Below are 12751 nucleotides of genomic sequence, written 5' to 3' on the forward strand. Positions count from 1 at the left end.
GAGGTTCAATAGTTAACCTATTCACCCACCGATTTTCAGCTTCTTCCCATACGCGGTTTACCCTGTAGGCGTGACAACATATTGGTGTTATTTTTCGTGCATAATCGCTCATAACTCTTTGTCTGTTTATGGTATTCCAGCCAAAGTTGGTACCGAGATGTGCCTTTATACCCCCCTTCTGTGTGCCAAATTTCAAGGCAATCGGATAACGCGTTCGAGTTTTATAGCAGTTTTTGTAAGTGTGCGACAAGAAAAAGAAAAATAAGAAGAAGAAGAAGAAGAAGAAGAAGAAGAAAAAAAAAACGAAGAAACTCAGCCAATTTTTGAAGTCGCATATCTCGGGAACGCGCGAAGCGATTTCGCTCAAATTTGGAATGTAGAGTGCTGCAGTTGGGGGGCATGTCCACAGCAAAAATCGTCTTGTTTCATCAAGGAAGCACAGAGCTACGTAGGTGCGAAAATTGCGTTTTCTTTCTTCCTGTCAATATACTCACGGGTGTTACGCGCCGGCTTCTTGGGCCGCACGACACACTACCGTGTGTCTTGATTTCATTAACCGCAGCAGCTATCATGGACTTACCTTACCTCCTTTGTATCTCATTTCTTTTTCCACTACCATATAGGGGTTGATTAGCTTCAGTGGAGTTAGCTATCAAGAAAAACAATCAAAATTTCTAGAGGCACTTCTCATACTGTTCTTCATTTGTATAATTGTATAAATAGATAGAACAGAATGTAATAGTCAATTCTTTTCTTAGCAGTTAATAGTTGGTGTGTGCATTAACTTGCTATCATTTTACTGTAGTGATTGCAGAGGCACTCTTTGTACTGTTCTTTGTGTACAGTGCTGCATAGCTGGTGTAGTAAAGCTGAAAATGAAGTGGAATAACCACATCGTCTTCCGATAATTTAGAGTTGGATGTGTCAAAATTAATATTTATAATGGTTACTGTATCTCTGGCTGCCTTCCTTTGGTGCACTATACATTGGTACACCTGTTCAGTCATAATTACGTCATAAAAAAGGTACACAAACAAATATATACAAGGAAACAATTAGAAATTTTATAGTTGAGTAAGGAAAATATAAATGAGTTGCAAAGAAAAACAAGAATAGTAATCTACAACTACATGAATATTTAATACCTTCTTCAGTCATGGCTATAGGCTCTGAATAAGACTGAACTAGAAATTAAATGACAACTCTAACATACTGTATATAGTTGCAAGAGAGTAGGGATCATAGATGAACACTCTGTTGAATCTATGATCCCTACTCAAAATTATTATGACATTGTTATATTTCTTTACACTTGTCATACAGTATGGTAGTACTGTATAGTAGTGATGATGAAGGTTTCGGCATGGCCCATGATAAAATTGTGCCTCTATTTCCCTCCATGATGAAATGACAGTATTGTTTGGGTAAAATTAAGACCAAAGTGCTGACTGAAATGTTTTCATCATATTGCTACAGATTTTTTTGTAAAATAATTTAACAGAAATTTCTAACATCACATGAGTCAAATATTTTGGACATTCTGTTTTATAATCTTGAAATAAAATCTTTAAAATATTGAAAAATTTACTCAATTGAAATCTCATACTAGATTTTTTGGAAATTTGGTCCCTCTGCTGCTTGCCCATGCAAATGTATGTGTTCAGTAAAAGTGTAGCAAAACTGTGGCTACAGCTATGGCACTACTTCTTTAATAGAAATGCTTTGAATTCACTTAAGAAGAAACCTTTGGCATATTGATAGCCATACGATACATGTGCTATTGTCTTGCTTTTACCATAGCGGCTTCCATCTTCAAGTGAATAGGCATGCGTACATTATGCCGAAATAATTTTTAGGAATAATCGGTGGTAAAAAGAATCAGGAATAATTCCGTAATGATAGGGTGATCTTCTGTAATTAATTAGAATTTACACATTTTCGCAAAATTCGTAAAGGAACATCCACAATAATTGTTAACACAAAACAGACAAAAAGATCGAGATACTCTAATAGAGCAGTCACTTACCCTAATAGAACAGTCAGACAAGTTTAGTCGTGACTGCTCTATTAGAGTATCTCAATCTTTACGTTTAGTTTTTATGCTTGCAAATGGTTACATTTTCAGCTGCAGAAGAATATCCATTTGACTATTACAATTCCAGAAATTACTCCAGGAATATTTAGGAATAATTTTGAGAATAACAGGTGAAAAAAAATAAGAATAATGTACTCAAGCCTACAAGTAACACGTTTTATGTTATTGCATCAACATATTGTCAGGAATACATGTGTTTTGAAGTTCATCTAGTGAGCTGTTTCCATTGTAGGTGAGATGCCTCCTGTCACCAGGAAATGGACTGCTTGTAGAATGGTATGCACAAAGCATATGTACAAAGTGGACTATTATTAATTAGAATGCTGCAACCTTGCATGTAGTGGTAAATGAATTAGTCTGTAAGTGGACTTCTATGAATAAATTATTAGATTCATGATCACTGCAAATCATGGCCTTGTTTTTGTAGAATTGTGATATGTATATGCGAGGGTATTAGTGGTCAAAACTTTAAAATTTCACAAACAGGTGTAAGTAAACATTAGGAATTTTAAACTAGAAAAGCAAAGGGACAATGTAGCACCTCAATAAAAAGTGCTGAAACATGTTGGATCAGAGTAGTGCATAATGTCCAACTACTGTAAACCAGTATGAAGTAAGTATCCCTACTGTGCATTTGAATTATAATAACCTTTGCAGCACAGTAAGGATATTTATTCGCTTTCTTATTGTTTTACAGTAGTTGGACGTTACACATGTACACTACTCTGATACAGTTTGCCTCAGTACTTTTTATAGGTCCCTACTCTAGTTTAAAATACTTGTGTAATAATTATAGAAATTCTTCAATTATTTGAATATTAATTGATTTTCACCTCAAAAGACCTCTAGTTTGAAGACAGCATAAATTTTATACAGTACTGTGATATAAAAATGCCACCATAATTCAATTTTTTCTGCTAGCATCTTAATAGTAATTATATATCTGACATTGTTGTTATGGGTGGAGTAGTGGCTTGTTTAATTTCTACTAAGGAACGATAGATTTCTTTGTTAAAAGCAGCTGTCAACAGTGTTAAGGTACAACAACTACATACAGGGTCTAAATAGGTTAGACTTCAGATCACAGGGGTCTAAGTAATTTAGTAACCCTCAGGCCCCGTAGTAGTGCCTGAGCGACTAAATTACTTAGACCCCTGTGGTCTGAAGTCTAACTGTGGACCCCTGTGGTCTGACATTTATTATTGTATTGACAAAGATGTCAGGATATAATATTATTGTGTCTATGTATGGTCAGGTTTTCATTTGTATATCACAAATGATATTACAGTAGCCTTAAAGTACAGTGATAGGACTGCGTCAAGTATTTCAACATAACATAAAAGCATAATAGGTTGCAGTGCTATCCCAGCATAATGCTAGCATATTAGGTGAAACTTAATTCTATGAAAATAGATCGATGCTTCCTAATAGAGCATTCAGTAGATAGAGCACTTGAATGCATTGTACATAGCTCCTTTGATTAATACTCTCTAGTGAAATACTCTAATAGAGCATTCACTGATTAAAATGTTCGAAGTTAATTGTAAGAAACATTGCTAACCCAGGAACATAATGCTAGCATAATGGGAACACTTGAAGAGCATAATATGTGAAAAATTTTGGGAAATTCCTGAAAGCATTTTGGGCAAAAATTTGAGCATATTTGACTCAGGCCTATACAGTGAATCTAAGCAATAGTTAGACTTCAGACCACAGGGGTCTAAGTAATTTAGTCGCTCAGGCACTACTACAGGACCTGAGGGTTACTAAATTACTTAGACCCCTGTGATCTGAAGCCTAACCTATTTAGACCCTGTATGTAGTTGTTGTACCTTAACACTGTTGACAGCTGCTTTTAACAAAGAAATCTATCGTCAATTAGTAGAAACAAGCCACTACTCCATCCATAACAACAATGATGAGTTTAAAATAAATTGATGTGTTGTCAATGCTACCAGTGCAGGTGTGTGTAATAAACATGAAAACAGTCTAAATAACTTAGCCGTCTCGAAAATCCACCAATCCACCACAAAAAGGGTCTAAGTAATGTAAGTCTAACATGCATGTTCAAGACTATAATGGGAATGGCATTGGAATTACTCTATCATATATATAACAGTTAAGTAGTGCTTAGATAGAAACTATTTTTTTCTTTTATGGAAATAATGATTGCTACATTATTAGCAAATGAAGTTTTTATAGTCGAATCATAATTTTCTGTTTTGTAATTGTACTGTAAAATTCTACATGTCTTGGTATGGAAGATACCTGTACAACGTAATGGCTCAACACATTCTCCATCAAGTAGTACTTGTCCCACAGGACAGAAACAGCCTTCAGTACATCCTCCTTCACAAGGCTGATCAAGATTATCACATATCTGAGGACATAATGGTCCACATTGTTGATATACCATCCCAGCTGGACATGGAATTGCTGGAAAACAGATGATACAATTGACGTAAAGTGTACATAATATAATTTATGTGACCTGATTTGCAAAAAGGTACCTTTTCCACACATTTTACATACTGGCAAACAAACTGATGTAACACTTGACCCCTTCAGGCTATTATATGCCATGATCAAAAAGTTACAAAGCTTCAAAGTTAAAAAAATGAGTAATTTTGATTGTGAAAAAGGTACCTTTTCGCAAATCTGGTCACAATTATATAAAATATAATATATATGTAGCTTGTCTCTACAGTAGCATGTAAGATAGTTATCCTTAAAACAAATATTTGACTTTCTTGGTTTGTCATTTATGTAACTTTCTTGTAAAATGAAAGTACTTCCATTGGCAGATAGCAATGGTTTCAGCTGAAACCCCTCTGAAAGTAGTGTGTGCCCCTAATTTATTTATAATTCATTGTGTGGGTGAAACAATCACCACAAGTTATACATAGTGGGATTTTTCTACTGGTGAAACTTCATACTTTGCATTTGAAATCACCATTACAGCATTCAACAGCAGGTAGTGACCTTTTTTTCTTTCTTTCTAGGTCTTCGACTTACACCTAGGCTGAGTGAAACCTGAAACTCCCTCTGAAAATTTCTAGATCCGCAACTGATCATGACTTCTACGTCATTAATTTTAAGCCTACTTCTGCATTATACAAAATAATGAAAATTAGTACAAATTGCCGACAGGCACCAATACTACTATTTTTTACTATTGTCTCTTGTGGTGCATTTGCTTAAATTTTGCCTTTATTAAATTTGAGGTGATGAAATGAAAGGTGATGTGGGTAAGGGTGAAACAATCTATCAAGTTTTCTTGTGTTTGGGGTACTTCCATTGTTAAAAGCTGAAAAGTTTGCTGCTAACAATTAGCAATCACAAGGTAGAAGCCATGGAGATATATAACTGGCAGTGTTGGCACAACAGTTACAACTCTGGGGCATTCTAAATATATACTTTTTAAACAACAAGAAACTTTAACCTCTATAATTATAACACTGTGGTGTTAATGTATGTACACAGCAATTTTCCACTTATTTACTATAAGAAATTTTCCATGCAGCAAAATATTACGGCAATAAGGATCCATAGTTTTATATTCATCAGAACTATGAGACAGTTAGTACCTACATTTGCTGTTACAATTATATACTTTTAGTTTAATAAATTTTAAATTCTGTGTTGCCATTTTATATCAAGTTTTTTGTTGTTTTACAGCAGGCATGGGATCAAATACAGTGCATAGTATTTAATTACAAATAGAAATAGTAGAAATTTTCCAAATACAAATACAATTTCACATACTTTTGTCGAATACATTTGTATTTTAATGTACATACAAATAGTTTCCAAGCTATTTTGTTACAATGAGGTATATCAAGTGACCAACTACTTAACTGTCTTTCTACACTGTACACATATTATCTTCTAATCTATACACATTATGTCGTCATCTTTGTTTTTACTGTAAACTGCTGTTACAGTATTAAATAATATGGCAACATGCTAGCTCTATGCATGTATATGGGTACACTACTGATTGCATCTAATAATCTTCTATCCATTAGCCTGCATCTCTCAGATTGAAATGTTTTCAGTGCAATACTGAAATGTCTTTTAATGGCAAAGCCAACACACAAAATTGGGTTGCTAGTTTAGCCAACAGGTTTTCCAGAACTTGAGTGGATAATAAGCAAAGTGACAGTAATTCTTTCATCATATTAGAGGATATTATACTTGTAGCTAGAAACTGGATGTATTTGTATTTGTATATGCATAATAATTACTTCAAATACTTTTATCAGAATAAAATTGTAAAAATCAAATGAATTTTTGATCATAAGCAATATAATTTGAATATCAGGAGTTAGAGTCCCCAACCAAGAAAAGGACATTTTTAATGATTTGATAGGTGAGACAGTATTACACAAAAATCCTATTTAAATACAAATATTCTATTATTTGACCCAAAGTCTGTTCTACACATTTGTGTACCAGCGTAAAGTACAATAGCCATACACACTTTGATGACCAATTCTTTTAACTCACTACAGTTAGAAAGTAATCTCCAGCTTGATATTACCAACCCAACATCAGCACATTTACTAGCATAAGTGGCTAATGCACCACAACGAAATTCTTCCCGGTCTGCTTCATCAGTACAGCAGTAATCAAACTCACAATCAGCAATAAATTCTGATGGATCTACTACACTGTTACATGGAGTAAAGGGATGTTGCCTAATAAATGCACACTGTGTTTGTGCCTCTGATACAATAGCAGGATCGGTGGAGCAGACTTCAGCATTTCTAGTACTTCGTTTACTAGTTGCACTGCATCCTGCAGTGTTAAGATCTGGCACTACCCAACTAGCAGCAAAATCAGTTACAGTAGAAGTTATAGTTCTATCTGATTTTTCAAAGTCATCATCACTGTTATCATTGTATGTTCCAAGCAATCCACACAACTGTCCAATATTTAATGTTGATGTTTTTACCATTAAATAATGTGACCCTCCATACCAAGACATTCTGATTCCATGTGTTTTAAGAAACACAAAAGGATGCCCTCCAGATCGACTAACATCTACACTGCTTGATTGATAGATGTACCCATCACCAGTGTTAATTTGTACCATTCCATTGATTGTTACCCTTCCTAACTCAGACTGGCTAACTCTTTCCAATAAAATCTCTAGGCTTTCAATAGTTATTCTCACAAACTGTACACATGATATTGCACTCCAAGAACTACAACGATAATTCTTAGCAGAGATCACAAAGTCATCACCATCACATGGTTTAGCGAGAATATATTCACAAATTCCATGAAAACTATAATATGTTCCATCAAAGGTTACATAATGGGGGTCACTATGAGCACGGGCAAGTGGTCCATCATAAGTACAGGGTTGTGTTGTGCAGTTGAAATCTCCTGTAGATCCACAAGTACACCTGGTAGTGCAATTGATTTGCACTTGTTCACCAATTCCATTGTACACTCCATTATGTTCACATGCTAAAGTACAAAATCATGTTTCAGTAGTAGTAAGTGCAGTGGTAGCTATATACTGACCCCATACATATATACCTAATCACACAGGTTGCCTGATACAATTATGTATAGATTACACTGTAAATGCAATGGTGGTCACAACACACTAACACAGGTGTGATACTGTTGTCCAAACTGGCACATTCTTATAACAGTAGTATGCACACCATATTAGTCACACTAATAATAGTGTAATCATACATGTGTAGCTGAAACAAGTTGATGTTGTGCTACTTCTAAAACCAGGCGCCATGCAGCTAGCTAATTCATCTGGAATTAACCAATAGGTTTTTGGTTATGCAATAATATATAGTTGTAATTCTCGGATTTCGTAATTCATGAAATTTTCATAAGTTTTCAATTATGTTGCTATGCATTGCCAAGGAAGCGTTTGGTAAACAAACCGCTTTTAACAACATAATTATGCACAGAAGTATCTTCTAAACTATTTATAGGACTATTGTGTTTTTTCCCTTGACAAAGCCTCAGAGTTGCTCTTCATTTTCATTCATGTACATAAGGGATACGCCCCCTTCCCAACTCGAAGGGATAGGCTCAGTGGTGGAGGAAGTAGTTGATATGATGGGGGGCTGACCAGGGGCAGAAATGAACCGAAGCACTACACTGTTTCTGGTTTGGTAAGGTGAGACCAAAAAAAAGAAAGGTCACGGCCAGCTCAGTGACAATAGCTGTTCACTCAGGTTCACCAGCTACGCATTTATAGCTGATAAACTACACAAAAATCCTTACATAGCTCGCTACACACTGCTCTAATACTGTGACTGCCTTATTAGAGTGACTGCTCTATTAGAGTATCTCAATCTTTATCACGGTTTTCAGCCCTACTTCAAGAAGGATAATTTCGGCGTGATATGGCAAGCCCCCCTTCCACTGCCTATAGATAGGCTATTTCTGGTAGTCTACGGGGCTAGCACTGTTGTTTCTCAATTGTTAAACGTCTGTAGCTAAAACCCGAAGGGAAGGTAATTCACAACGTCTGAGGAGAGTCGCTAAACCCGTATTTCAGACTGCTGAAAAGAAACAAACTCAGAGCAAAGTTCACCTGTGCGGAAGTTTAGTACAGCCTTCATTTCGCTTTTACTTCTTGCGTAGAAGCTGCTATTTAACGATTTTGCTCACGTGGGTGCATACAGACAAACATAGGTAGATAAGTAGGTACACAGCTTCTAATATTTCTTGCGTGACAACAAAAACAAACGAAATCACATGCATAGAATTTTGACCAATCAAATCAATTCATTTTTGAACTTCAAACTATAATTACCACATGTGACTTCCGCTTTAAATTTGTCGACACGCAAGAACTATTAGAACCTGTGTACACACGCTTTTATGAAAACACTTTCGGTAAGCCAGGTGCGGGCACCCACAGCCGGCAGGGTAGCATGTGACAGCTTTATTATCAAAGTCAACTACTTGTCATAGTATCATGTATTATTGTGAAAGACTACACTTTCGTTCCTGAAATGTTAACAATCTACAAACAGCACTATTAGTCAGTCCGCAACGTACTGCATTCAAATCTCTACTTAAACATTGTTTTCAAAATGTATATAAAACCTATACCACCAAGCCTGGAGTATGATTGTGGGTTTTAATTTCATTCAACTAAGGCTTACATGTTCTACCCTAAGACGTGTTCTGGCCCCCACTGATCACTAGTGCACAAATTTTCATCTCTTTCACAATATTTTCATTTCTGTACTGTTGTCTGGTTTCTGATGACGTATTTTATCTAATGGAAATTCTATGAGTTAATGGAAATTAATTTTGTTGATACAAACATACCAACTTTGTGCATCAATTTGAGTTATCTGAGCAATGGCTTAGCACAAAATAAATTTATAGTTATAATTATAATTATAATACATAAATTCAATAAAATTGATGACTTGCTATCCATCCTACTACCTCTAAATGATAAGGGATGCCACAAAATACCTAATTTTTAACAGTAGGATCATTTATAATAGCAGAAAATGACTTTTCATTAACAAATCTTAGTGCCATGTACACCAATATACAGTCACACCGCTTGTCATGTGTGCTTTACATACCATATACTGAAAGTGTGCCTACATCCCATGGGCGTGCTGCTGATTAAATGTGCTATGACCACCTCAGTTTTAACAGTGTAAGGTTGTATATTTCCACTAAATAAAATTGAAATTAAACCACTACAATATTTCTTTCATACCCACTTGGCAGTAATTATTGATTATTTATATTATAATACTAAAAATTAATGTTCTCAGAGTGACTTGAAATGCATTCAGAATGTTTCTATGAATTATTTTTATTTAACCAGATTTTTATCTGACTAATTAAACAACCAAAATGATGTCTTCAGTCAAGCATTGCAAATAATATGGTTTAATGTCACTATTGGTATGCAGAAGTCTTTATACAGTAGATTCCTCAGTTGATGGAAGGTAACAAGGCTTTACATGTAACGAAAGGAAGTGTTTCAAAAGATCAAGACAATGTAATAGATGTATAGAGGAGCCAAAATTTGTGTATTAGGGTGCAGAATGTGCACTTTAGGATATCATGATTCTGTAAGCCTTAGATCTTGAGTTATCTAATTTCGATAGGAGAATTTAGCCATGCATTATGACTGGATTCCATAACTTATGACCACCCATAAGACATATCTAACATTAAGGTCACTAATTTTGATGATTTTCTGTTTCTCGCCAGAAAATACTCAAATTCGGCATGTGGATCATTACCGTTATCCATTATTCTCTACTAGCTGCTAGACTTGTTTTCATACATCACTCTCTGTATTGCAGCTATTTGGGTAACTGAAGTCTAAATCACCACAAGATTATGGTCCATGTGCACTTTAGAGGTGGTCCTTCATGGCAGTTCATTTCAACTAACTTCTTATTGTACTTGAAAATTTTTTCTAACTCTAATATTTGAGGGTTCGTTGTACAAATTTGTAATTCAGTGAGGATCTCTTGGCTACAGTGTACAAGGCAATTAATAATTATAATATGAGTGCAGTAATCTACAGAACTGTTTATGCTCAATATTTTTGTTATTCGGTCAAATAGTGGTTAACACCTTCAATAATGGGGAAATATGTGAGGCATGCAGGAGCTGATAAGAAATAGAAAATCAATTAAATAGTGACTGACATCATTACAGTCATTTCATGGCTGCCCATCTTTGATTTCACAGCATTTTTTACCCATGCAGACTTTTGAAGGCTACACCCTTTTATACAGCTTGGTTGTTTTTTGTTTTTTTTTACATGGATTATAATGTAACTATGCATTGACTCGTACAAAATGTCAGATAATCTGAAGCACTGAGACTGTATAAATTTTTTAAAAGGGTCAAATTTTGTACATGAAAAAGGAGTATATCTGGTCACAACTGATATTATGATTGTAAAAGTGATTTGAAATTCTCTTATAGTCCATTCAAAAACAAAGACTTTTGTATCTGCCTTGCAGTAATTTGTACATAGCTAGTATCTATAAGAAAAAGAAACTCAGATAATTTAAGTAGTTGCAAACTCTACAGAAAATGCCATCCAAACTTGCCTTACCAATCAGAACAGTATCTCTCAAAACTAGGCTTGTATGCAGTACATAGATTGAGGATTGCCGAGGTACAAAACCAATAGCTAGTCTGATAGTGTAAATACTCATTGGTGAATACAATTATCTGGATCCCACTTATCCGCATTCTCGGTTAACCACACTGCAGAATGACTGCTCTATTAGAGTTGCGACTGTTCTATTTGGTAGTTGAAAATACTGATTTATTTATTTATTTATTTATTTGTCATTGATTTACAGTTTCAGAGATATGGATTTTTCAGACTTATGGACCACCCCTGGTTCCAAGGGGTTTGAATAACTGAGGTTTCACTGTAGTAATGTAACTTTGATTTTTCCCTACTGAGCAATTTTTGGGTAAGTTTTATGACATACATTTAGCATAATATATTGCTACCAAAAATTCACTAAAATTAATGATGAAGAACTTAATTAATGCTCACTTGTTGGTACTACTCCATCACTGATGCGAATAACATAAACACCTTTCGTATTAAGATTACCCCCTGTTGGAATATTACTCCTACTGCCAATATTAATGATGTCATTAGTACGTGATCCAGTAATACTAAGTAAGTTGTTTCCAATGTTTACTCCAACCCATGCAGGAGTTCCTCCCAATCCATCAACTCCACCATCATTATCTCCAGTAGTCCACTCTATCATATCATCAGCATACAAGTAAATAGCATAAGAACGTGATTGTCCATCTGTGGCTACTATACACTGGAATGTGTTGACCTGTTAAGAAGTGGCACAAACAAATAAATAAACATAATTATATATATATATATTATATTAATATCAATTCAAATTAAAACTGCCATTTATTTTCTGTAAGTCGATTGCTTTTGCTGGAATATTACTGTAAGTTTTTCAAACCTTTCCTTTTGAAACAAAGTAACACTCCGTTTACACTCTCCCGGGTTAGCCAGAGTGTTTTCAACTCAGGTTATTGAACTTGGGTTGGCACTTGTTCACACTACTGCATCTGACCATGATCTGACACGAGCTTGCCGCGGATAGTGCATGTGCCGAATAATAATAATAATGAGTTAGCTAAGACAAGCGCACAAGCTTTTGATTATTTAGGCGCTTAATATAAAGGCACTAGAATTGTAGTGAGGAATTGTAGAACCAGCTGAAATAAGTCGTACAATGTTATAGCTGCCATATTTAAGCTATTAGGTGTTCCTTTCGCCAGGAATATTAATGCATCATTTGAGCATAATTGTCTCAAAAGTCTAACAGAACTACTGTACGTCGTAGCCATTTTGAAGAACAGTTTTAGAGGTAGAATATACTCACTGTATGGCAAGTTATATTGTTAACCAGCTCGGAATCCGTTCACACTGTACGCTATCCCGTGCCAGCCCACCTCTCCTTGTCATGCTGTGCTGGACCCGGTTCAGCATGACTCAATTGATTCACACTGCATTTGTTTCGAGTCATGCCGTGCCCTACCCGGGTTAGAGGGTAGTGTGAACAGGGTGTAACGGAACAACATTTTTATTCTCAAAGAAGCTTCAAAGAATGGAATGCGCTT

General features: G+C 35.3%; 2 protein-coding genes across 2 annotated transcripts in view; one reads left to right on the forward strand and one right to left on the reverse strand.

Moving 5' to 3' along the window:
- LOC136246729 (leishmanolysin-like peptidase) overlaps positions 1-12751 on the forward strand; it is a 204942-nt gene that overhangs the window by 106446 nt on the left and 85745 nt on the right. The gene's annotated exons all lie outside the window — the stretch shown is intronic.
- Positions 1-12751, reverse strand: part of LOC136264541 (von Willebrand factor-like) — a 49035-nt gene that overhangs the window by 17496 nt on the left and 18788 nt on the right. Inside the window, exons 3-5 of the mRNA XM_066059314.1 lie at positions 11649-11946; positions 6605-7573; positions 4364-4531 (exon numbers count right to left, since the gene is read on the reverse strand). Coding sequence (XP_065915386.1) covers positions 4364-4531; positions 6605-7573; positions 11649-11946 — 1435 coding nt within the window. The remainder of the gene's footprint in view (positions 1-4363; positions 4532-6604; positions 7574-11648; positions 11947-12751) is intronic.

This window comes from Dysidea avara, chromosome 1, assembly GCF_963678975.1.
Source record: "Dysidea avara chromosome 1, odDysAvar1.4, whole genome shotgun sequence".
NCBI classification, from domain to species: Eukaryota; Metazoa; Porifera; class Demospongiae; order Dictyoceratida; family Dysideidae; genus Dysidea; species Dysidea avara.